Source organism: Melospiza melodia, chromosome 8 (assembly GCF_035770615.1).
Source record: "Melospiza melodia melodia isolate bMelMel2 chromosome 8, bMelMel2.pri, whole genome shotgun sequence".
In the NCBI taxonomy this organism is placed as follows: domain Eukaryota; kingdom Metazoa; phylum Chordata; class Aves; order Passeriformes; family Passerellidae; genus Melospiza; species Melospiza melodia.
In genome coordinates, this window is record NC_086201.1 from 36,437,648 (window position 1) to 36,459,607 (window position 21,960).

Genomic DNA, 21,960 nt, shown 5'->3' on the forward strand with positions numbered 1-21,960 from the left:
ATTCACCCCGTGCTGGTTTTGTGCTCTGAGGGTCCAAGCCATGGGCCAGTTCACCCCTGTGCTTGTTTTGTGCTCTGAGGGTCGGAGCACATCGGAGAATTCACCCCGTGCTGGTTTTGTGCTCTGAGGGTCGGAGCCATCGGCCAGTTCACCCCGTGCTGGTTTTGTGCTCTGAGGGTCGGAGCACATCGGAGAATTCACCCCGTGCTGGTTTTGTGCTCTGAGGGTCGGAGCCATCGGCCAGTTCACCCTGTGCTGGTTTTGTGCTCTGGGAGTTGGAGCACATCGGAGAGTTCGGCCTGTGCTGGTTTTGTGCTCTGAGGGTTGGAGCACTTTCCCCCCATGCTGGTTTTGTTCTGTGAGGGACCAAGCCATGGGCCAGTTCACCCCTGTGCTGGTTTTGTGCTCTCGGAGTTGGAGCACATAGGAGAGTTCACCCCTGTGCTGGTTTTGTGCTCTGAGGGTCGGAGCCATGGGCCAGTTCACCCCGTGCTGGTTTTGTGCTCTGAGGGTCGGAGCACATCGGAGAGGTCACCCCGTGCTGGTTTTGTGCCCTGACAGCGATGAATCACCCGCTCAGCTCCTGATTTGCGTCAATCAAACCACATTTAAGGGCGCCTTTGTTCGCAGCCTGGAACGCCAGGCCGGGGCAGCGCTGCTCCAGCAGCTCCTCTCCAGCAGCCTGGGCTCAGCTCTGGGGACAGAGCCCCTGCTTTAAGGGAGAGGTGGGAACTTGCTGTTCCTTCCTTTCCAGCCCTCTCCCGCTGGATGCTGGGTGTATAAATTCATCTTGGAATGCATCTTCTCTTCCAGAGGCTGATCCCTGAGGTCTCGCTGTGGAAGCACAGGGTTTCTGCCCAAAGTTGCTGTGATGAGTGTTTCTGTGTGAAGGGATGCAGGTTTATCTTTGTATTTCATTACTTGTGGGTTTCAGTTTCTTGTTTTTTCTTAATAAGAATTTCAGTCGAATTACAATTTCTCCAGGAGTGTTTGGACGATGCTCTCAGGCACAGAGTGGGATTCTTGGGGTTGTCCTGTGCAGGGTCAGGCGCTGGACTGGATGATCCCTGCAGGGTGTCTTCCAACTCAATAAATTCTGTGATTGTTACAGAATCCTCTTTCTGACCTAGAAACTGTGTCTGCCATGGGATCACGAGCCAGGCAGAGGCAGTGCTGAAATGCAGCTCCCAGCTCCAGGGGGATTGCAAACCCCAAAATAAATCCCCTTGGCAAACTCAGCCCTGGAGTGGGACACAACCTGATGCTGCTGCTGCTGTGCAGGAAGTCTTTTGGAGAGGTGCTAAAAACCCCCAAAAGCTGCCAAACCCCACAAGAGTCTTGTCTGCTCTTCACTTAAATTTCTGGTACCTTAGAGAGGTCTCCAAGCTGGATACAGAGCTGTTCTGGGAGCTGGCTGAGGTTTTCTGAGTTCCCTTTGAGCCTGCCTGCTGAGGGCTGCCTTGGGCAGATGGTGCTTCTCTTGTGGTCTGCAAAGTCCACTGGAAATCCTTCTCCTTTCTTTTCCACTTCTAAGTATCCTCTTTCACCTGTAGGTGAGTGTGACCATATTGCCTCCTCTCCTCTTTCCTCCCAGCCTTCAGGGCTGGTAGCTGAGGTCCTGCCCCGCTGCCATGTCCCTGTCCAGGCTCTCCCTTGTCCTAAACACACCCCTGACCCAGTTCATTCCCAAACCACTTCCCTGCCTCTTCCTCTCTCTGTGCTTTCAGCCCATTGAAGTCTCTTCTCCTGCTTCCCGTCCCCCTCTGGCACAAGTCCTTGTGCTCATCAAAACATTGATCTCATGGGCTGTAGCCTTGCCAGCATAAGGCCACTGCTCTTCCAAGCATTTTATTTTTCCCCTCCTCTTACAAACACAGAAACAATTTTTATTTTTATTTTCTTCGTTCAGCTTGCTCTCACTATTTTTCAGGCTGAAATGAGAGGATTAATTCCTGCTTTCCTGCTGACAGTTGTGAAAACGAGCTAATTTCCAAGTGTCAGGATGCTGATCCATCTCTCATTCAGTTCCCAAAGAAGGTAATAAAAGAACTATAAGAATAAATCGCTGTAGCAGATGCAGCACATGGGCATATGGTGGTCTATTAATTCCCCATGTTCCACCCAGCTTTTAAAATAAATCAATAAATGTTGATAAAACACTAGAGAGCATGCAGGGTTTTTCCCCTCCACCCATCTTTTCCTGCTCTGGACTCTCTGATGGTTAATTTTGGCAGGTTTTGGACAACCTCAGAGTTTCCCCATGGAAATGAACACTCACAGGCCTGCCTCCCTCTTTCTCCACACTTAGGGATCTTGTTCCCAGCTGGTTTATTCCTTGGAGGCAATCCCTGGCACAGGCTGTCCACAGGGCAGTGCTGGAGTCCCCATCCCTGGAGGGATTGAAAAGACAAGTGGATGTGGCACCTGGGGACATGATTTAGTGGTGGCCTTGGCAATGCTGAGGGAACAGTTGGATTTGATGATCACAGAGGGCTTTCGTTGATTTTATGGTTCTATCAAATAGGTCTTTGTTTGGAATTTTGTACTGATCCTTGTCCCTGTTTAAAGGTGTGTCAGAGGTGTTTAGGAGCTGCCTTTCCTCAGCCTGGCTTCCACAGCTGCTCTGGGCAGTGCCAGGGCTGCCCACCCTCCCAGGGAACAATTCCTCATTCCCAATATCCCATCCATCCCTGCCCTCCTCCAGCTTAAGGCTGTTCCCCCCTTGTCCTGTCACTCTGTGCCCCTGTGAAAATCTCCTTTCCTTGCTGTGGATCCTGAACAAGCAGCAAAGGCAGGAGGGAGAATGCTTTTTCCACCCTCAGCTAAAGGAAAGCTTTTGGCAGTAATGCAGTGGAAATTAAAGTTCAATCTTTTCTATTAGCTTAAGTGGAAATTGTTAAAATCTCCAGGATGCTGTCATTCTCAGACTTAGGACTACACTTGGAAGTTTTCTGGGGACGTTTCTGCCCCTTTTTTAAATCATTTTCTGGGTCCTTGATTTGCTCCTCAGCTTTTTTAAGCTCTTCACAACAAAAAGTCTTCGTGTTGGGTTTTTCATCATTCTTTCGCTCTTCTCAGTGCTGCTTGTGAGCTCCAACCTGTCAATATTAACACAGAATCCATAGGGCCAGGACCTTGTGTTTTATGCTGGTTTAGTGAGTGATGTTCCCTTTTATTTGAGAACTGCAGAGGCTTCAAGAAGCCTTTTACCCTTTGGCAGCAGAGCTGCTGGAGTGCTCTTGGCGGCCAGGCTGAAGCCTGGCTCCTTGCTCTTCCCAGGGATTGGACAGACAAAAACTGGTGAAAAATTGAATGATAAAATCTCAGGATATCCTGAGTTGGAGGGAACCACAAGGATCATCCAGTCCAGCTCCTGGGCCTGCACAGGACACCCCAACAATCCCACCCTGTGCCTGAGGGTGTTTCCCAAATGCTCCTTGAACTATGGATAGGGTATGTGTGACTAGAATTTCCAGCTGGGATTTTGAGTTGAAATGAAAATGGTTTATTTCTGAGAATCTGTGCAAAGGCTCTCTGTCCTTTGGAAATATAAAGTCAGCTTTGACTTGTTCCTGCTACTTCAAAATATGGGTTTTAATTTGTATTAGATTGTATTAGATTAGGTGGAGGGGGTTGTTTATTATTATTATTTTGTTTTAATTAATCCTTTTGCTGGTCTGCAGGCACAGTTGTTTTGCTTCAATCAAAAAGTTATCGCAGAGGCAGAAATGAGATGCAGGAGCAAGATGGGGAAGGGAAGGCTTCTGACAAGAAAGCAGGAGAGGGACTTCTCTCAAAGCCTTGGAATGATGGGATGGGGGGGGATTGGTTTTAAGCTGAAGGAGGGCTGGTTTTGATGAGATATTGGAGAGAAATCCTTCATTGTGAGAGTGGGCAGGCCCTGGCACAGGGCGCCCAGAGAAGCTGTGTCTGCCCATGGATCCCTGGAAGTGTCCAAGGCCAGGCTGGATGGGGCTTGGAGCAGCCTGGGATAGTGGAAGGTGGTGCTGTGTCTCCTTAAGAGGGAGGATCCCTAAACTGTAGGTAAACAAGAGCTCCTTGGATCTGTGTGTTTCCAAACTGCAGGTTCAAAGTCCTTTGTGGTGGTTTTTACACAGAGCATCTACTTCTGAGGAGAGATGATGATTTTGTGTGTGCAGAATAAAACCCACCAGCTTGTGTTTCTAATGGTGTCCACAGAGTAAAAGCAGCTTTGCCTCAGGTGGTTGTGCTCATGGTTTTTGATGTGTGTTTAGGGAATCTGGCCTGAGGTGCTGCCACACTGGAATCCTGGGGTCACTTCTGAACCCCTCGTGACAAGAGGGACCCTGAGGGGACACTGGAGAATGTCCAGGGCAGGGAATGGAGCCCCAGGAGGGGCTGAGGGAGCTGGGAAGGGGCTCAGCCTGGAGCAAAGGAGGCTCAGGGGGCCCTTGTGGCTCTGCACAGCTCCTGCCAGGAGGGGACAGCCGGGGTGGACAGGGACAGGAGCAGAGGGAATGGCCTCAGGCTGGGCCAGGGGAGCTATAGGATATTGGAAATCAGGAGAAATTTCTTCCCTGTAAGGGTGATCAGGCACTGGACCAGGTTTCCCAGGGCAGTGATGGAGTCACCATGCCTGGGAGGGAGAAGGTGTGTGGATGTGGCACTTGGGGGCATGATTTGGGGCCTGTTCTGAAAACCCCCATTTCTGTGCCCCCATCCTTTGCCTTTTTTGCTCTGCCTTTTCCCCACTAGCTGGGGCACAGTGCAGGGCTGGTGTCCCCAGCACTTGTGGCCATGGAGCTGTCTCTGCAGTCACAGCTGCACATCCTGCAAAGCCCCTGCTACCCATGGGCTTGTTTGAGTGGAAATGAAGTGAATCAAGGAGAGACCAGGCTGGAGGACACCAAAGAAACTCAAAACACATCCCCCAAACTCCCCTCTCTTCTACATCTCCTTCCAAGCGTGGAGGGAATAATTCAAACTGTCTGAACTAATCTCTAACCCCACACATCTCTTTGGAGCTCCACTTAGCTCCAGATGATGGAATTTGTGGTGGTAATCACAATTTAAGAAGCAGTACAATAACCTGGCAGCCTGTTGATGGTTTGTTCTCTTCCTGGCACAGTACAGTTTTTAATTTCTTGGGGTGAAATAATCAGCCATCCTTTCAAGACTTCAAGGTGCTGCTTCTGCTTCCTGCTGTGTTTTTTCAGGACATGGCACTTGGACTGAGAGAACTGTGTGCACAGCATATCCCAAACTGCTGGAGAACCCTCCCATGCCCTGTTTTGTTGCCTGATTTTTGGAAGGACAGGGGAAAGCAGGAGCAGCTGGTCCCTGGGTGATCCCCCCTCTGGTGGGACAAAGCTCTGCTGATGGCTCTCACTTCTTTGGCTGCTTTGCTCAAAAGCCTGTGGGTACTGTGAAGTCTCCTTTTCACAGGCAGGGATTCCCAAGCAAAGCTAAAACCCCCAAGCAGGACTAGGAAGATGTTTTTTAACCAGCTGTGTCCCATTTTCTTACTTTTTTTTCACCTTTCCTAAAGTTTGTGCTGCCCATCTCCCTACTCACAGTAATTCTACATCCTCTGCCCTGGGAGCTGCCTCTTTTGCAGTCAGCTCTCAATTCCTTATCCTCTTTTTACCTTTCCTGCTGGGTTTTGGTGGCTGACACTGATCAGTGGATTTTATTGATGCCGGACAAGACAGATGGAGTGCGCATAGCAGGAGTATTCTAGGAAATAAAATTGCTAAAAGTAGAGGAGATGCTTCTGATCTGTAACAGTGTTGTACAAGCACATTGGTGTCTTGTGCTGGAAATGTCAAAAGGTGATTAAGTATAAAATATTTTGGGTCTCACCCATTCATTATAAATGGCAGCTGAATTTGTTTTGAGGCAAAGTTATTCCGGACTGTGCATGTGGCACTTGGGGACACAGTTTAGTGGTGGAGTTGGCAGTGTTAGGGGAATGGTTGGGCTTGGTCTTAGAGGTTTTTCCAGCTTTAATGATTCCATGATTTGGTAGGAGACCAGTGACTGGCAGGGTGGCAGGTTGTCTTGGTTTGGAAAGACAGGAGTCTGCTAAGGAAGGCAGGAGCCTCCCCTGAAATGCAGAATGTAAACCCTCCCCACCCCTCCCAATTGCTATAAATCTTAAATTAAGGGGCTCTCAGGCAAAAATATGGGAGCAGGAAATAACAGTTCTTTAATAGGGAAAGGAAAAAAAAAAAAGGATAAAATAAACAATGCAGTGCACCAGAACAACAGTGACAGAGTCAGAACCCAGCCTGACACCCTGTGGGTCAGGGTGTTGGTGGCAGTCCCATTGGAAATGTGGCTGCAGCCCTCCTGCAGTGTCAGGGGTGGTTCTGTTGGAGCAGGGGGATCTGTAGAGAAGGATGTATTGTTCCTCTGAAGATCCAGTGGAAGGAGAGGCAGCTGCTGTTCCTCTGGGGAATCCCGTGGAGAAAGCCGTGCTGGTGTCTCACAAACCTCTGGATTATATCTGGGTAGCAATGCTTGGCTCCTCCCTCTGGGCTCACATCTCCCAATGGGATGTTCTAGTTCTTATCAGCCATGCAGTGACATTCAATAGTCTGTTATCAGCAGTGTCCCCTCCTGAGGGAGGTGTGAATGTGGTCACTCAAAGAGAGAGATAAAGCAAACTGCCCACTTGACAAAGGTGATCTGCCATACAGATGGGAATGGAAAACATCTTGCATGGCAATCTTCAACACAGGTCTGGGGTAGGAGGTCTGGAAAAGTGGCTTGGGGGCAATGCTGCCATTCCTTGAACTCAGCATTTTGTCTGGGTTCCCATTCTTTTCCATGTTAAAAATGAGACACATCAGATGGGGGAATTTGGGCATGGGTGTTGTGTGGCACTGAAGGGCATTTAGGGCTGAGGAAGCCAAAGTTTGTGGTACCTTCACGAGCCAAGGAATACAAATGTCTGAGGAGGATCATTGTTATCCAGAGCTGTTCATCCTCATCCAAGAGCCTGTTTCTGCTCTCATATGGTCTCATAGGATGGGAGTGCTGGCAAATCACAGAATCATGGGATGGTCTTGGTTGGGAGGGACCTTAAAACTCATCCAGGTCCACCATCTTCCGCTATCCCAGGCTCCTCCAAGCCCCAAAGTCCAACCTGGCCTTGGGCACTGCCAGGGATCCAGGGGCAGCCACAGCTGCTCTGGGCACCCTGTGCCAGGGCCTGCCCACCCTCACATGTTGGGAATTCCTAATTCCCAACATCCCATCCATCCCTGCCATTCCCTGTGTCCTGTCCCTCCAAGCCTTGTTAAAATCCAGAGCTTTGGGGTTTGTGCCTGTGTTGTAAGTGGTGGATGTGTTAGGAGCAGCGTGCCTGCCTCCCTCTGGGGGCTGGATGGGACAGGAAGATCTGCTCCAGGCTGGGCTTCCCACAGCCTGGGAACACACTGAGGCTCTGTGTGCTGCTGAGACAGCTGGGTGGAAGGGATCCACATAAATCAAGATACCAGGAAAACAAGCACAGCATCTGCAGCACAAAGGGAAGGCAGAAGCATGAGGCTGGATATGTGGTTGGGACACTTTTGGAAGTGCCTGGCTTTCCTTCCTTCAGTTGGAAATCCAGCTGCTGGGCTGCATTTTTTTCCCTGCTGCATTCTTCATTTGGAGCATTGTTTGTGCTACCCTTGAACAGTGACTGCCGAAGCTTCTTCACTTGTGTGGGCAGCCCTGGAAGTCTGTTTTCCATCTTTCAGAAGATTCCAGCTAGTTAGGGTTCCTTTGTCAATCAATTTTCTCTTGTTTACCAGGGTATTAGGAGGCTGGAATAGAAGCAGTGTGTGTTTTGCCTTAGGAAACATCAGCAGCCCAGTCACCATTCCAGAAATTCCACTCAACTCGTTTTTTTTCCCCCCGTCTGTAGCAAAGCTCACAAGGATTGTGAACGCTATAAATGTAAATCTGAAAAGGTCAAACCTCATGTATGCTGGAGACAGGAGTAGAGGACGACAGCGATGCAGGGGTACAGTGAATTTCAAACCGTGGCTTGAGAACAAGATGTTCAAAAAACCTGTCCAAGGACATGCCTTGGGTATCGAGGAGGAGTTTGAGGGAAAGCAGTGAGGATTTATTTGTGTTACTCGATGGCTTCTTAACATGCAGCAGAGAGGGAGCAAACCACAGGGTGAGGCTGGAGATGAGGAAAAGGTTCTTTCCCCAGAGGGTGCTGGGGTGGCAGTGCCGCCCAGGCTGCCCAGGGAATGGGCACAGCCCCAAGGCTGCCAGAGCTCTGTGAGCATTTGAACAACGTTCTCAGGGATGCACAGATGGGATTGTTGGGTGTCTGTGCAGGGCCAGGGCTGGGCTCCATGGTCCTTGTGGATTCCTTTCAGGATGTCCCCTGGCTCTTTGAAAGGCTTTGGATTGGATGAGTCCTTGTGCAGAGCTGCAGCTCTGCCTTGCTGCATTTCCAATCCCAGGAGTGAACACCCGCACCCAGCGCCGAGGGAATCTTATCTGCATTGACAAATGTCAAGTGTTTTCAGCTGCTCCTTTGCTCGTGCTGCACAAAGGATGAACGATTCCTGCTGGCTGGGGATTGAAATGTGGGCCAGGATTGATTTTTTTTGGGGAGGCCATTGATTGGCACTGCTGGCTTGATGGCAATGTCGGCACGGCAGTGCCTCCGGCCAGCAAAAGGCAGGGGATGGATTCTCCATCAGTGGCTGGAGGAAGGCAACCCAGAAGTAGCTGTTGGTGTAAAACACTGAAGGATGCAGTCAAAACTAACGGAGGTATTTGCTGTTTAGCAAATTTATAGTCACTGTGGTTTCTTATTTTAAACAACATCCAGATAGGATAATATGTTCAGGCTCGCAATGTGCACTGGTTCTAGGGAATGAGAAAACTGAGCCTCCTTTTCTCCAGGTCCAGCACATTTGGGTTTATTATGTGGAGCCCACTTCCCTATTTGCTGATCATATTTTCAATGTTTTTCTCCTCCCATGATAAGCAGGGACCTCTTGGCTGCAGAAGCTCTAAAGGAATTCTGATGGATTTCTGGGAGGTGCCAGCTGAATTTTGGTTGGGGCACACAGAGGGCTATGGAAGGCATGGCTTTAAGGCGAGAAATGGGAGATAAATAACTGCAGATTAAGAAAAAAAGCCCTGAAAACAAAACCCAAAATCATCCTTTTTTGCCTGACTGCTTCTGAGTAAATGGTGCCTTAAGGAGTAACTGAAGTAGTAAACCCAAGTATCTTAATTTACACTTTTTTACTTGCAGTGATGAAGCAAAACCCAACATAATGACACAGAAATGAGTTCAAATTTGAACTGGAGCAACGTGGGCTAGTGGAAGGTGTCCCTGCCCATGGCAGGGAGGTTGGAACTCGATGAGCTTTCATGTCCCTCCCAGCCCAAACCACCTACTCACAATTACATCTGGAGACCTCCGCTGAGTGCTCTTTAGAACACCAATTTCCTTTTGTAACACACAAAAAGTATTTCATCATGCTGATAGTTCACTCAGAGGGATCCTCAGGGACTCAGAGGTCCCGTGGGTGTTGCAGCTCCTGAGATTCCCGATTCCCTGTGAAGGCTGTCTCCAGACAGACCTGGAGCAATCCACTTATGGAAGTGCAGCCCATGAGGAGGCTTGGTGCTGTTCAGCCCCCTGTGAAGGCTGCACATCGGGGCTAAAAGTTCTGTGCCCTAAAGGAACAGACAACAATGCTCATTAAAATGCTTTTTAGTTTGTTTTCTCCTCTTTGTCACATTATTTTGAACACCAAGTCCAGCGTTGAGGCTGCACTCAGAGATGGTTGGACTCAATGATCGTGGAGGGTCTTTCCAACCTTTTCTGCAATTCCATGATTTTGGGTTGGCCTTGTGTTAAGACACACTTGCTTCTCCTTGGCTTGGAAACAGGAGTTGCTCCTCTACACACCAGGAATTAGAAATATCCATTTTCAAAATGTGCCGTTCTCGTGTTACTGTGTTTAATGCAATTTAAAATGCTTTTACTAAAGCAAATCCATATTACTGGAATTATCTACTATTACTAGATTAGATCGCCATGGAATAATGATCCATTGTGGTAAGGCAAGCCCATTATGCATCGCAGGAGCATTTCAGCTGCTGTGAACCCCTTATGTGCCATAGACCCAGAATAAAGGGAATTTTTGAGCGTGAGGGAGTTGGGGATTGTGCCTTTCTGGTGGCAGTGGTGAGATTTTCCTCTCTTGGAGCTTTCTGCTGCTTTCCATCATCATCAAAGGAGGTGCTGAGGGTGGGTGCTGGGAGCTGTCCTCTGGGTTGGGATTTGGTGGTCTCCATCCAGAGTTCTCTGTTGAAAGTGTCCAGCTTCTTCATGGCTCTAGTTTAAGGGCAGTAATTCCCACAGAAATGCTTAGTTTGTGTATTTTACAGTAAAACAGTCCTTTTGATGAATGACTCCACATTCTTATCTTTAGTTAAAAGTCACCCTTGGTGCTTGGAACTTTTGAGGGGTTTGTTTCTTTTGAGGGTGAAGAGCCAATGGTGAAGTTTGGATTATGGTTGCTTTAGAGATGACTGGTTTTAATTGCATGATCAGTTTAATTGCTGTTTGTGTACTTCCTTGATGATTTTGATTTTGACCAAGCACTATCTCCAGTTTTGTTTTGAGCACCCTGAATTAGCACGTTGGGACAGGATTTTGATTTCTGGGTGCCAGTAGCTTTTGGTCCAAACTTTGTGCTCAAACTTACTCAATTTGTGTGTGCGCCTGCTTGAAATCTGAGCAAAGCAAGGAGAAAACTTGTCCTGCTCCCTTTTTGAGACTGAGAGTGGCATTCAAACATGACATTGTTGTCTCCAGCAGGCGTGGGGTGACTTGCAGTTCAGGCTGCTCATAAGCACGGTCATGTGGTATTTTTTGGGGTCCCCTGTGGTAGGAAGGAATGAATTTGACTCTGTATTCTTAGAAAGCTAATTTATTGCTTTATGATATTATATTAAAGGATGCTATACTGAAACTATACCAAAGAATAGAGAAAGGATACTTAGAGAAGGCTACAAAGAATGAGAATGAATCTCAAGACTCTCTCCAGAGTCTGACACAGCCTGACAGTGATTGGTCATTACGTTAAAACAATTCACATGAAACAATCCTACCTGTTGGATAAACAATGCCCAAACCACATTCCAAAGCAGCAAAACACAGGAGAAGCAAATTAGATATTATTGTTTTCCTTTTTCTGTGAGGCCTCTCAGCTTCCCAGGGGAAGAATCCTGGGCAAAGAGGAGAGGATTTTTCAGAAAATATGATGGTGACCCGGTCAGCTGGTCTGTGATCCTTAAAAGGTTGGACCAAAAGGATTTTTCCCTGCTGAGCCACAGATGTTCTGCTGTTACAGGCTTGGATGTGATATTGTATGTGAAGATGAGTTTTCCATTGTGAAAGATGGTGGGTGTAGCAGAAAGGGTGATGGAGCACTGGGAAGGGTTGGGGCTGAAAGCCTTTGGAGCCTGACAGCCACTGCTCCATCAAACCCAAGGCCTGATCTGTTTGCTGACCATCCTGTTTCCATGTCTCCAGATTTATTTTCCTCGATGAAAAATCCCCCCTTTTTTCCCCTCTGCTCTTTCCAGTTCTGCCACGTGCTCAGGCAGCTCCCAGGGCCAGAAGGCATCTGCTTAGTCCTGAAATCCTGCATGATTCCCGTTGCCAGCAGTGTCCAGGGAGGGCTCCAAGCCTCAGTTTCCTTTGCCTCAGTTCTCCCTGCAGTCTCTGCTGCATCCAGGAGTTTTTCCTGGGTTAGCAGGGTTGTTGAATAAGTGTCCTCAAGTCCCTTTTCTGCACTGGAAAGGATCAGAACCTGCATTTGAAATAGTTCATGGAATCACAGAATCTCCAGAGCTGAAAGGGACCCACAAGAATCACAAAGCCCAACCCCACAGACACCAGCAATCCCACCCTGTGCATCCCTGGGAATGGTGTTCACACCCTCCTGGAGCTCTGGCAGCCTGGAGCTGTGCCCATTCCCTGGGGAGCCTGGGCAGTGCCAGCACCTTCTGGGGGAAGAACCCTTTCCTGAGATCCATCCTAAGCCTCCCCAGAACCATCACTTGTGTGGAACAGCCTTATTCAGCTCGTGTGCTAGCCAGGCATGGGGTTGAAAGGCAATCCATGCTCTGTGCTTCCCATCACATACAGCTTGTTCCCTTCTGGAAGGAGGGAAGCCTTTTCTTCCCATGGCATCTCATTAGCTTGAACATCATGTCCTGTGAGCGTGTGGGCAGGAGCTGGATCCTCATTTGAAGCTGTGGAAGAGCCAGGCTATCTTTCAGCTGGATTTCTTCCTGACAGTTTATTCATCCAGAGAGAGAAGGGAAAATTAAGCAGGCTACTGAACCTTCTCTCCTGCCCTGAAAATGCGCTTCGCCTCTCTCCCACTGCTGACAATTGCAGATAATTTCAAGGTGTTTTTCCCACCCTCCCCCCTTTAGTTTGCTTCATTCTTGTATCAGCAATCAGTTGTGAAAAACCTGCTGGAACGTTTGGATCAGAGGGGCATTCTGCCTGTGGGTTTGTGGCTCTCCAGCGGGGATGTGCGTGTGTGTGTGTGCTGAATAGCGGGTGATTGGGGAGTGGCTGGGTGCCAGCAGCACCTCTCCCGCTGAATGCTGAGGGAGTCCTGGGGAGCTGGCTTTTTTCACTGTGCTCAAGTCCACAGGACCTGTCTCAGCAGATTGAACGCCTCACTTTGATAGCGCTGACCTCCTGGAGAAACATTTAACCGGGAGGGTGGAATCCTGCCTTCATCCTGCTCGCCTCCCAAGAAGGATGGGAAATTTTAGCCACTTTTGTTAAAAGGCTGCATTACAAGTTAAAACCAAAGGATCCCCAGCACCACGCAGGGAGCAGGCATTTTGCAGAATGGCTCTGGAAAGAGCCTGTTGGTTGAACATAATATTCCAGAGTGAAGTTAAATGCTTGGACTATGCTAATTTCTTGAGGACAGTCACCTTTTCAGATGGATTGCACCGTGCAGATGGTGGCAGATTGTGCCCTCCTCCACTCCTGCCAGGAGCGTGTGCTCACTGACAGAATCAAAGCAGCAAAAGGATGAAGCTCTCCAGAAGAGTTGATGAATCTCTTGCCTTTAAAATTGAAGTGCTTTGTGCCAGGGAAAATATCTATGAATATATTTATAGTCATGAACAGCGGAGTCTGGGCTCCTTCATTGCAAGTGGGAAAATTGCTGTTCCACCAAGTCTGTGAAAGTGGAATCTACTTTTAGACGCTTTGAAATGGGAGTCTGTTTTTTTTAATCTGGGTTTTAAAAATATCTGAAGTCCAAATTTTAGAAATCTGTACATAATTGACATGAAGATGATATATAGAGACAATCTAAGCTGGCAGGTGTTACGGAATCACAGAATCCAGAGGGGTGTGGGTGGGAAGGGACCTTAAAGCTCATCCAGTGCCACCCCCTGCCATGGGCAGGGACACCTTCCGCTATCCCAGGCTGCTCCAAGCCCCAGTGTCCATCCTGGCCTTGGGCACTGCCAGGGATACAGGGTGGGCACCCTGTGCCAGGGCCTGTCCACCCTGCCAGGGAACAATTCCTAATTCCCAATCTCCCATCCATCCCTGCCCTCTGGCACTGGGAGCCATTCCCTGTATCCTGTCCCTCCATCCCTTGTCCCAGTCCCTCTCCAGCTCTCCTGGAGCTCCTTTAGGCCCTGGAAGTGGCTCTGAGCTCTCCCTGGAGCCTTCTCTTCCTCATCTCTCCCAGCCTGGCTCCAGAGCAGAGGGGCTCCAGCCCTTGTGATCAGGAACAGGTAGATGGGGATGTTATCAGGAACAGATAGATGGGGATGTTATCAGGAACAGATAGATGGGGATGTTTTTCCTGCTGCCTGGTGTGATCTTGGTGGCTCTCTATGGGACAAGGCTGGGATGGGGGGGGGGATGTGACGTGCTGATCCTGCAGGGAGCACCTTATCCCGCACTGATGTGACATCCCGCAGATCCCGCAGCGAGCTGTGTGTCGGGCTTTGCCCTGCGCTGGGCAGGGGGAGCTGTCACCGTGCACAGGAGCGAGCCTGAAACAGAGCCGGCTCTGGGACACAGCCCCGTGCGTGCCTGGGAATGGCACCGGGGGCGGTGCCTGCCCGGGAAAGCAGAGCTGGGGCTGGGGCCGGCCCAGCAGAGCGGGCAGGGCTGGAGCAGAGCGGGCAGGGCTGGAGTCCCTCGGCAATGGTCAGGACCCTGCGCTGCCCCCGCGGCGCTGCCGGAGCCCGCGGTGTGCCAGGTGCGTGCGGGCATTCCCTGGGTTCCCCTCCCTCCTGAGCCATCCTCGGTGCCGCGATGGATCTCTGCGTGTTGTTACCTTTAGGGGTGTGGAAGAAAAAGCCAGGGTTTTTCAGATTTGTGTTTGCTTGGGTCCTGTCCGTCCTCCCAGGGCTGCTGAGGGATAGCCAGGATAGTTGGGAGTGTAGGGTTTAATGAGGGTGAGGTTATGGATGGCGGTGGGATTGGAGGGAGTTCTATGGCAGTGGATAGGAGGAGGCTAATTTTACCTGGCTTTCTATAGTTACTTCCTATGGGCCAAACGAGCTGATTTCGAAACCAGCTATGGTGAAATGGAATACAAGCCAGCATTAAATACATGGGGTTTTTTTCACTTGGAAGAAAAAATAGGCACAAAAAAATGTTGCATACATTCTCTTCCTTTAAGGTGTTTTGTTTTTTCTTCCCTGCATTCTTTGTTGGGGGGCACTGGGGGGGGGGTGTTTCTGGCTTTCCTTGCCCAAGGGGAAGAGAAGCAAATCTGGAATGGGCAGCTCCTGCTTCTTGCTGTAATAATGCCAGGGAGCCTTAACCTCTTTGATGGGTTACTCCGAGCCTCTGCTCACTTGCATTTGCATGTCAAGGATGATTTGATTCCCCTGCATTTCCAAAGTGACACATCTCCTCAGTTTTGTGTGGATGAAGTCATCGGAGTCTGCTGAGGAGGCTGAAGATTGTCATGTTTAGGAGGAGTTGCTTTATCCTCCCACTGCAAAGAATTAAGGAAAATAATGGCATAGGAAGCGGAACACAATGCTTCCAGGGTTTAGCATTTGAGAAGTGGTGTCTTGTCATTTGGATATCAGTCTGTCAACGCCTTGAGGACCACAGCTTCCTGTTTAAACGCTTCTTAGGTATTTTGGCTTCTAGGATAACTTCCTAGTAATAAATTAAATGTTGCTTTTTGTGTTAACAGCTGCTGAGCATTAGAGTCCCAGGAGGGTTTGGGTTGGAAGGGACCTTCAAGACCATGCAGTTCCTCTGCCATGGCCAGGGTGCCACTCACCGGATCAGGTTGCTCAGAGCTCCATCCAGCCTGGCCTTGAACTTTTTTATTTTTCCTTTTATGCTTTTACGTTGATGCTAACCAAACTGTGACCTGCTGGATTTATCTTTGCAAGGTCCAGGGTAAGAGAGCAGTAAATGATGTGCCTGGGTGTCTTCAGGTCCTTGTGAGGTATTTGTGTGCATTCTAATGGAAAAGGAAGCTTGAACCCCATCATGGTTCTCTCTGTGGCAAGGTGCTGGGTCCTGGGGTGGGCTCCTGGCTTTGGTGGAACTCCTCCACTGACCTCTGGACTCTGGAATGTCTCTGGAGCAGTCAGGATTGTCAAGGGCATGAGGGAGGCTTGCTATTCCATATGTACCAGCCTCTTCCAGAACTGAGGAAGCCACCAGCCTGACCTACTTCCTACTGCATCCAAAGCAAGGAGCCAGAACGAAGGCAAATTAAAAATATATGTGCATACACCAGCCCATCCTGGTGATGGTGATACATATATTGTATATGTACATGTGTTGTGATGTCACCCACTGGCAAGGCAAGGTGGCTCACTTCAATAGCAATCCTAATAATTAAAGAATTACCCTATATGAACGGGATTGGATTAACTTCCATCCAAATGGTTGTTTTGATAACTCACACAAATCCGTCCCTTTTTCCCTTGTCTCCCCTCCTCCTGTCCCCCGTTCTGCCCCTGTGTGGCTGCAGTGTTTTTGATTTCACCATCCCCCTGTAAAGCAGGAGTAAATACTGCTTCAAGGCTGGCTTTGCTGTTTGGAGTTCCAGGGGCTGGGTTTTTACAGCGCTCACAGTCGGTTCCAGCTGAAGCCATAATTGGTGTTTCGGCCTGAGAGCTGCTGTAAATCTCCGAGAAGGGAAGAGAAGGATGCTCTCATTTTGTTAGGCTGCCTCTCTTTCGGATGCAGAGTGCATCTTCCAGCTCTCTGGGCTAATTAAAATGCCATTACAGTACATGTGGTGCTACAATACAGTCTAGGGAGACTTCCAAAAATAGATCCTTGAGTGCAGACAAATTAGAGAGGAAATATGCACTGAGCATTTTCTCATAGGTTTAAAGAGAAATAATCCATTTGCTGTCCTAATTGCTTTCTTGTAAATGTTGAAAGATATTTTTTTCCCCCCCCTCTGTAAATTTCGAGTGAGCAGACAAATAAATAACGCATCCATGATAATTAGTGTTCTCATTACTAATATTGTAACTTGTCACACACGCTTGATATGCAAGTCAGGGTGTTGCAGTGGCCTGTGCTGAACGGTCAGGGGTGGAGATTTTGTATTCCTCAGCCAGCCTGTTTTAGCTGCCTGGCATCCCAAGGCTCCGAGGGCAGCGCATGATCTGGTTTTTAAATTCAGCCAAACGCTCGAGCAGAGCCACCCACGGACCCTCCCCAGATCCTGCCAGGAAGTAAAGCAGAGAAATCCTGTTTGCACATTGTCCTTCCCCCCAGCCCAGCTCGGGTACAACATGCAGGCTGCTTTTTATAGCCTGGTGTACTGTGGGTACTGAGAGCAGGGGGGAAAGAAACCCCACGTCCCTGTGCCTGGGGGAGATTCATGGAATTGCTGTGGGCTGACACGTGTAATGGAGACAGCACAGAGCTGCTGGGCACTGCCAGGACCAGCCAGGAGCTCCTGTGTGCTGCAGCCTGATGCAAAGGGACGAGGCTTGTGCTGGCTTGTAGAATCCCACAGTGATTTGGGACCTCACGGCTCACCCTGTTCCACTCCCTGCCACCGTCCCAGGGGGCTCCAAGCCCCATCCAGCCTGGCCTTGGGCACTGCCAGGGATCCAGGGCAGCCACAGCTGCTCTGGGCACCCTGTGCCAGGGCCTGCCCAGCCTCTGAGTAAATTCCCTGCCTGCTCAGGAGCCCCTGGTTGCTGCTGTGCAGTGAGGTGCTGTCCAGAATACTTATGAGCAAAGGAAGCAGAAGTTGGTCGAGTGGTCTCAAACTCGCAGAAAACTGCTCGTCCTGAGGAAAATCTCTGGGCCACTCTGTTGTCTTCCCTCCGTGGGGAACAGGCTGATGCTGGCAAAGATAAGTTCTGCAGCCCCTCTGTCTCATTTTTAAAAATTTTCTCTCTGAGGTTTCCCCTTGGTTGCCCACATTTCACGTTCAGGTGTTGAAGCTAAAGCTGTGGCCACCGAGGCTGCCATGTCACCTTGCCCGTGCCCCTGGTGGCACATCCAGGAGGAAACTGGGATCCTCTGCATCCTCACTGAATGCAGAGTGCTTGGTTTTGGAAAATCCTTTGGCTTTTCCTCCTCCTGCCCTTGCTTGGCCAGGTGTTTCCCATTTGTAGTTGCACTTTTTTCTGTCATTATCACAGCAGGGAGGTTTTACTCCTTTGTCACTGCATCCCCCATCTTTTTTTTTTTCAGTTTTAATTCTGCATTTCAAGCTCCAAAGGGACAAATCTGAGTCAGTAATGCTGATTTTCTCTGCCTCTTGCTCCTGCCTTTCTCCCTGTCTCTCCTAAAGTTTTACTTCTACACCTCTGTAAAACTTTTCCTCTACTCTGGTTGTCCTTTAAAGATAATTTTTAGTTGCTCATTGCTATGCTCCAGGAATTCAGGTAGGCCAGGGTGATTTGCATCAGGTTGAAAGATCTGAATAAATGGAAAACTATTTAAATAACCTCTTCGTTCCCAGTTCTGCCCTGCATTTTAAAGCTCATCAGAGTTAATTATAGTCAGGCTGCTTGCAGTTTTCTCTAAGACCTCACTGAATGTTTCAGCCTTCCATTTCTCTTCATTTCTTGTCTTTTTTAAGTGGAGAAGTTGCATTTCCCAGTCTTCATCTGGTTTGGTTTTGCCCTGGATGATCTCAGAGGTCTTTTCCAATCTTGACAATTCTCTGGTTCTGCTGCTTCATCTTTTCTGAGGGTTCTTATCTGTCATGTTTCTGCTTTATTCTGGACTGAACTTATAAATATTTTCCCTTTGTTTTGCTATTTTCAACTTCTTTCAGACCTGCAAACTCAGCTACTTCCAAACCTGTCCTGGCTATATTCTCTGAATAACTTAACTCTTTGGAACAGATTAAGATAAAAACCAAAGTGTTCAAGTTTCCATCAATGAATTATGGCTTCATCTTGTTAATTAACGACTAGAAATGCCCATCTGGAAACGAAGCTACACAGAATGTTCCCTGACTCGAGCCATGAATCAGCCAGGCTGGTGTCTGCTTCCCTCCAGGCTCCGTGGACAGAGCACTTTGTGGCAGAGTTTTGGGGAAATCATCAGAATGATTCACAGAGAACCAATTGGAGAGGATGGTTCCTTGCCAAATCTGTTTAGTAGCTCAGCACCAATTTGGCCAGCAGAGAGCTGGGGAATATTTTGTAGCTTGTCTGGGCTGTCTCAGTACTCAAACCAGGGCTTGTGGCTTGTGAGGAGAGTCAAAACCCTGACTGCAAGTGCTCCAGCAGCTCCACATCCTTGTGCTGAGGCAGGACTCCAGAGATTTAGAGCTTTATTTTTATTTTATTTTATTTTATTTTATTTTATTTTATTTTATTTTATTTTATTTTATTTTATTTTATTTTATTTATTTTATTTTATTTTATTTTTATTTATTTCATTTCATTTCATTTCATTTCATTTCATTTTACTTTATATTTTATTTTATTTTATTTTATTTCATTTTATTTATTTTATTTTATTTTATTTTATTTTATTTTATTTTATTTTATTTTATTTTACTTTATTTTTATTTATTTCATTTCATTTAATTTTATTTCATTTCATTTTACTTTATTTTTATTTTATTTTATTTTATTTTATTTTATTTCATTTCATTTTATTTTATTTTATTTTATTTTATTTCATTTCATTTCATTTCATTTCATTTCATTTTATGGAGTGTTATTTGCACAGCAAAGACAGAACCTTGGTCTTGGATAGCTTGGTTTTGCTTCAAGTGTTTTAGCTGTCAGTGCTTTAAAAGATGTTCCTGAATGTTCTGCTGTGATTAATCCAATCCTCATTTCGAAACAAAGATTGGTTTATGGGCATGGGAGTTTTTTTAATGAGTGTAAAAATGAATGTACTTTATTTCTTACCATTAAACAAGTCTTAAAAATTCCCCAAACTGACCTGGATTTGTTTCACAGAGAACCTTGCTGCTGCTACAGGGCTCTGTTTTGTCTCCATGGGTTCTTCTCTTGTGCAGGAACATCTTTATCTGAACCTGGCCAGCAGAGAAGCTGAGAATGCCCTGCTCCCCAGGAAAACTGGGAATTTTCCTGGGCTGTGCTCTCCACTGACCCTGGAGTGCCTGATGGCTTGATTATATTTTAAATAGCGATGTTTTGCTCTTCCCCTTCTGTCTGGGTATGGTCATTGGAGGTGAAGCCAGGCAAGACATGGAGAAGTCCCCAGAAAATCAGAGAAAGCAGGGAGAAGAAAACAAATATTAACATTTTTGTAGCGCTGTCCTTTGCCTGAGAGAGATGGGGTGGCTTCTTTGATGTCTCCAGACAGGGTTTGGCTTGATCCTATCAGAGCTGCAGCACAGAAAGGGGTTGGAGGGGAAAAGTGAGACAGACTGGCAAAGGTGGAACAAATAGGTTTGAGATAAATTTTCTGTGTCCCAGGGTTCGTAATTACACTGAAAACATAATTTAGCATTTTTTGCTTTGGCTTTTCTGGGAGGGGAATGGGTGACTAGAAACTCAGGTGTGGCAGTCTCCAACACTGGTTGTTCTGTTTAACTCTACCTGGATGCAAGATACAATCTTGGAAATATTTTAAATAGGGAACTGCTTCAGCAAGATGGATTTGTGCATCTCATTTACAAAGTATGTTTTTAATGCCTTTCTGAAATCTAAACTTATGCAAAATGGGGCTTGTTATGCATGTCTCTGCATTTTAATCTCCTGCAGTGATTTGTCAGTTTTCCTTAACATCTCCCTGGCATATTCCAGCCATTCCTCAACTTTGCTCCGTGGGGCTGCGTGTGTCTTAGCTCAGTTCCCCCAGCAAGGAAGGAGGCACAGTTCTCTCTGGTAAGGTCTGGGAGCTGACATGCCCATTTCCTCAGCCTGGGATCAGCACCCCTTGTGGACTTAAAGACCAGGAAGCCCTGAGTGGAATTTGGGATAGAGTCTTCTTTATTTTCTGCTGGGAATGTTCTCATTTCCATTGATTCCTTGTGTTTCTGCTCTGCATCGATAATTGGTTGCTGATTTTTTTTAATTTTTTTTTCTGCTTGGAATGGCTAAAAATAGCTCAGCTACCCAAAGTGTTGATGTGATTTTATTTTCTTTTCCCCTCCTCTTTCCAGATGGGCTTTCTGGCAGAGACCAGCCAGTGGAGCTGTTGAATCCACCTCGAGTGAACCACATGCCCAGCTCTGGTAAGGAAAAAACCTCCTATTAAAGCTCATTCCTGTTCTGGGGGGGTGCAGGAAAAGACTCTGCAGCTCTGCCTTGTGAGTAGGAGAGCAGAATGCAAATGCAGAGTGCTGGAACAGAGTCTGTTAGGACTTGCACACCTCTGCTTTCCCAGGCTGGGAGAGTGGGATTTGGGAAGGGAGCACAGCAGCCCTGGGAGCCTTGCAGGGGGCTGAGGGGAGCCCAGCCTGGTGGGAGATGCTTGGTTTGCCTTAGAGGGGAGAGGAGAACAAAGCAGCATCTGAAGGAGTCCCTTCCCAGCCCAGAAGGAGCTTTTGGAGCTGGTGCTCTCATTAGGGAGAAGGAGCAGGGAGCCAAGGCCGGGCTGATCAAAGCGTGTCACGCTGGGCTCTGGGCTGTTTGCTGTTCTTGCCTCTCCTAATGATCCTGCCACGGCCTCTCCTGGGGCTTGTCCTCCTGCTCCTCATCCTGCCTGCTCCCTGCCCAGCTGGGAGAGCTCTTGGAGCTCAGGGCTGCAGCTCTACAAGGGATGGAAAGCAAAGTTCTGCTCCCAGTACGTGGAATTCTGAGGGGAAACAATCTGCTGCTGGCTTTTCTGTTTCCCCCTTCTCTCTCTCCCTGGTACAAGCAGATATTTTTACCAGGGTTGATAGGATATAGCAAACATTATCTACTCTTGCAGGGAGCAGCTCAGATCTTCCAAACCCCCAACTTTCCCTTCTCTGCTGCCTTCCAAAATGCCCTCAGGCCCTTTTCTATTAAGGATGAGATCCTGCAGAAGATCTGAGCACTTCTGGTAGTGCCAGTTGGAAAGATGTAAACGAAGTTTATTCAAAACAACTTTAGTACACTGGGAGGGGGAGAACAAAAGTGGGCTGTGACCTAACCTAGATTTTTGTGGACTTGAATGCCTGTTTGGAGAAGGAAACCTTCAAGGAGGTAGAGTTGTTGCATTGGGGGGAAAAAAGGAAGGGATGGTTGTTTACCAGGCACAGGCGTTTGGCTTTGGATGCTGAGAAATCCCTCTCCCCTCTGTGTGCTCCCAAACGTGTCTGTCAGGTAAGGGAGGTTCTATTTCCCAAACCCTCAGAGGGATTCTCATTTTCAAGTCACTGTGCTGGACAGGTTTTACTGTGCACCTCAGTGGTGAGCCAGGCTGGGTTTTGTGGCTGTGTGGATCGTGGGCCAGCATTGTGGAGGGGATGGGTTTGAATCTTCTATCCCTTTATTTTGGGGGTGATTTGGTTTGCTGGTTCAATGTTCAAT

The 21,960-nt window shown here is 47.9% G+C and overlaps 1 protein-coding gene across 7 annotated transcripts in view; it reads left to right on the forward strand.

The window, feature by feature from the left end:
• Nucleotides 1–21,960, forward strand: part of HDAC4 (histone deacetylase 4) — a 186,305-nt gene that overhangs the window by 53,512 nt on the left and 110,833 nt on the right. For 5 of the 7 annotated variants that reach the window (XM_063162696.1, XM_063162700.1, XM_063162699.1 and 2 more), the window contains exons 1-2: nucleotides 14,192–14,276; nucleotides 20,625–20,696. In XM_063162696.1, coding sequence (XP_063018766.1) covers nucleotides 14,222–14,276; nucleotides 20,625–20,696 — 127 coding nt within the window. In that variant the 5' untranslated portion in view covers nucleotides 14,192–14,221. Of the gene's footprint in view, nucleotides 1–14,191; nucleotides 14,277–20,624; nucleotides 20,697–21,960 lie in introns of those variants that run through there. The other 2 variants (XM_063162701.1, XM_063162702.1) reach the window with 1 other exon arrangement.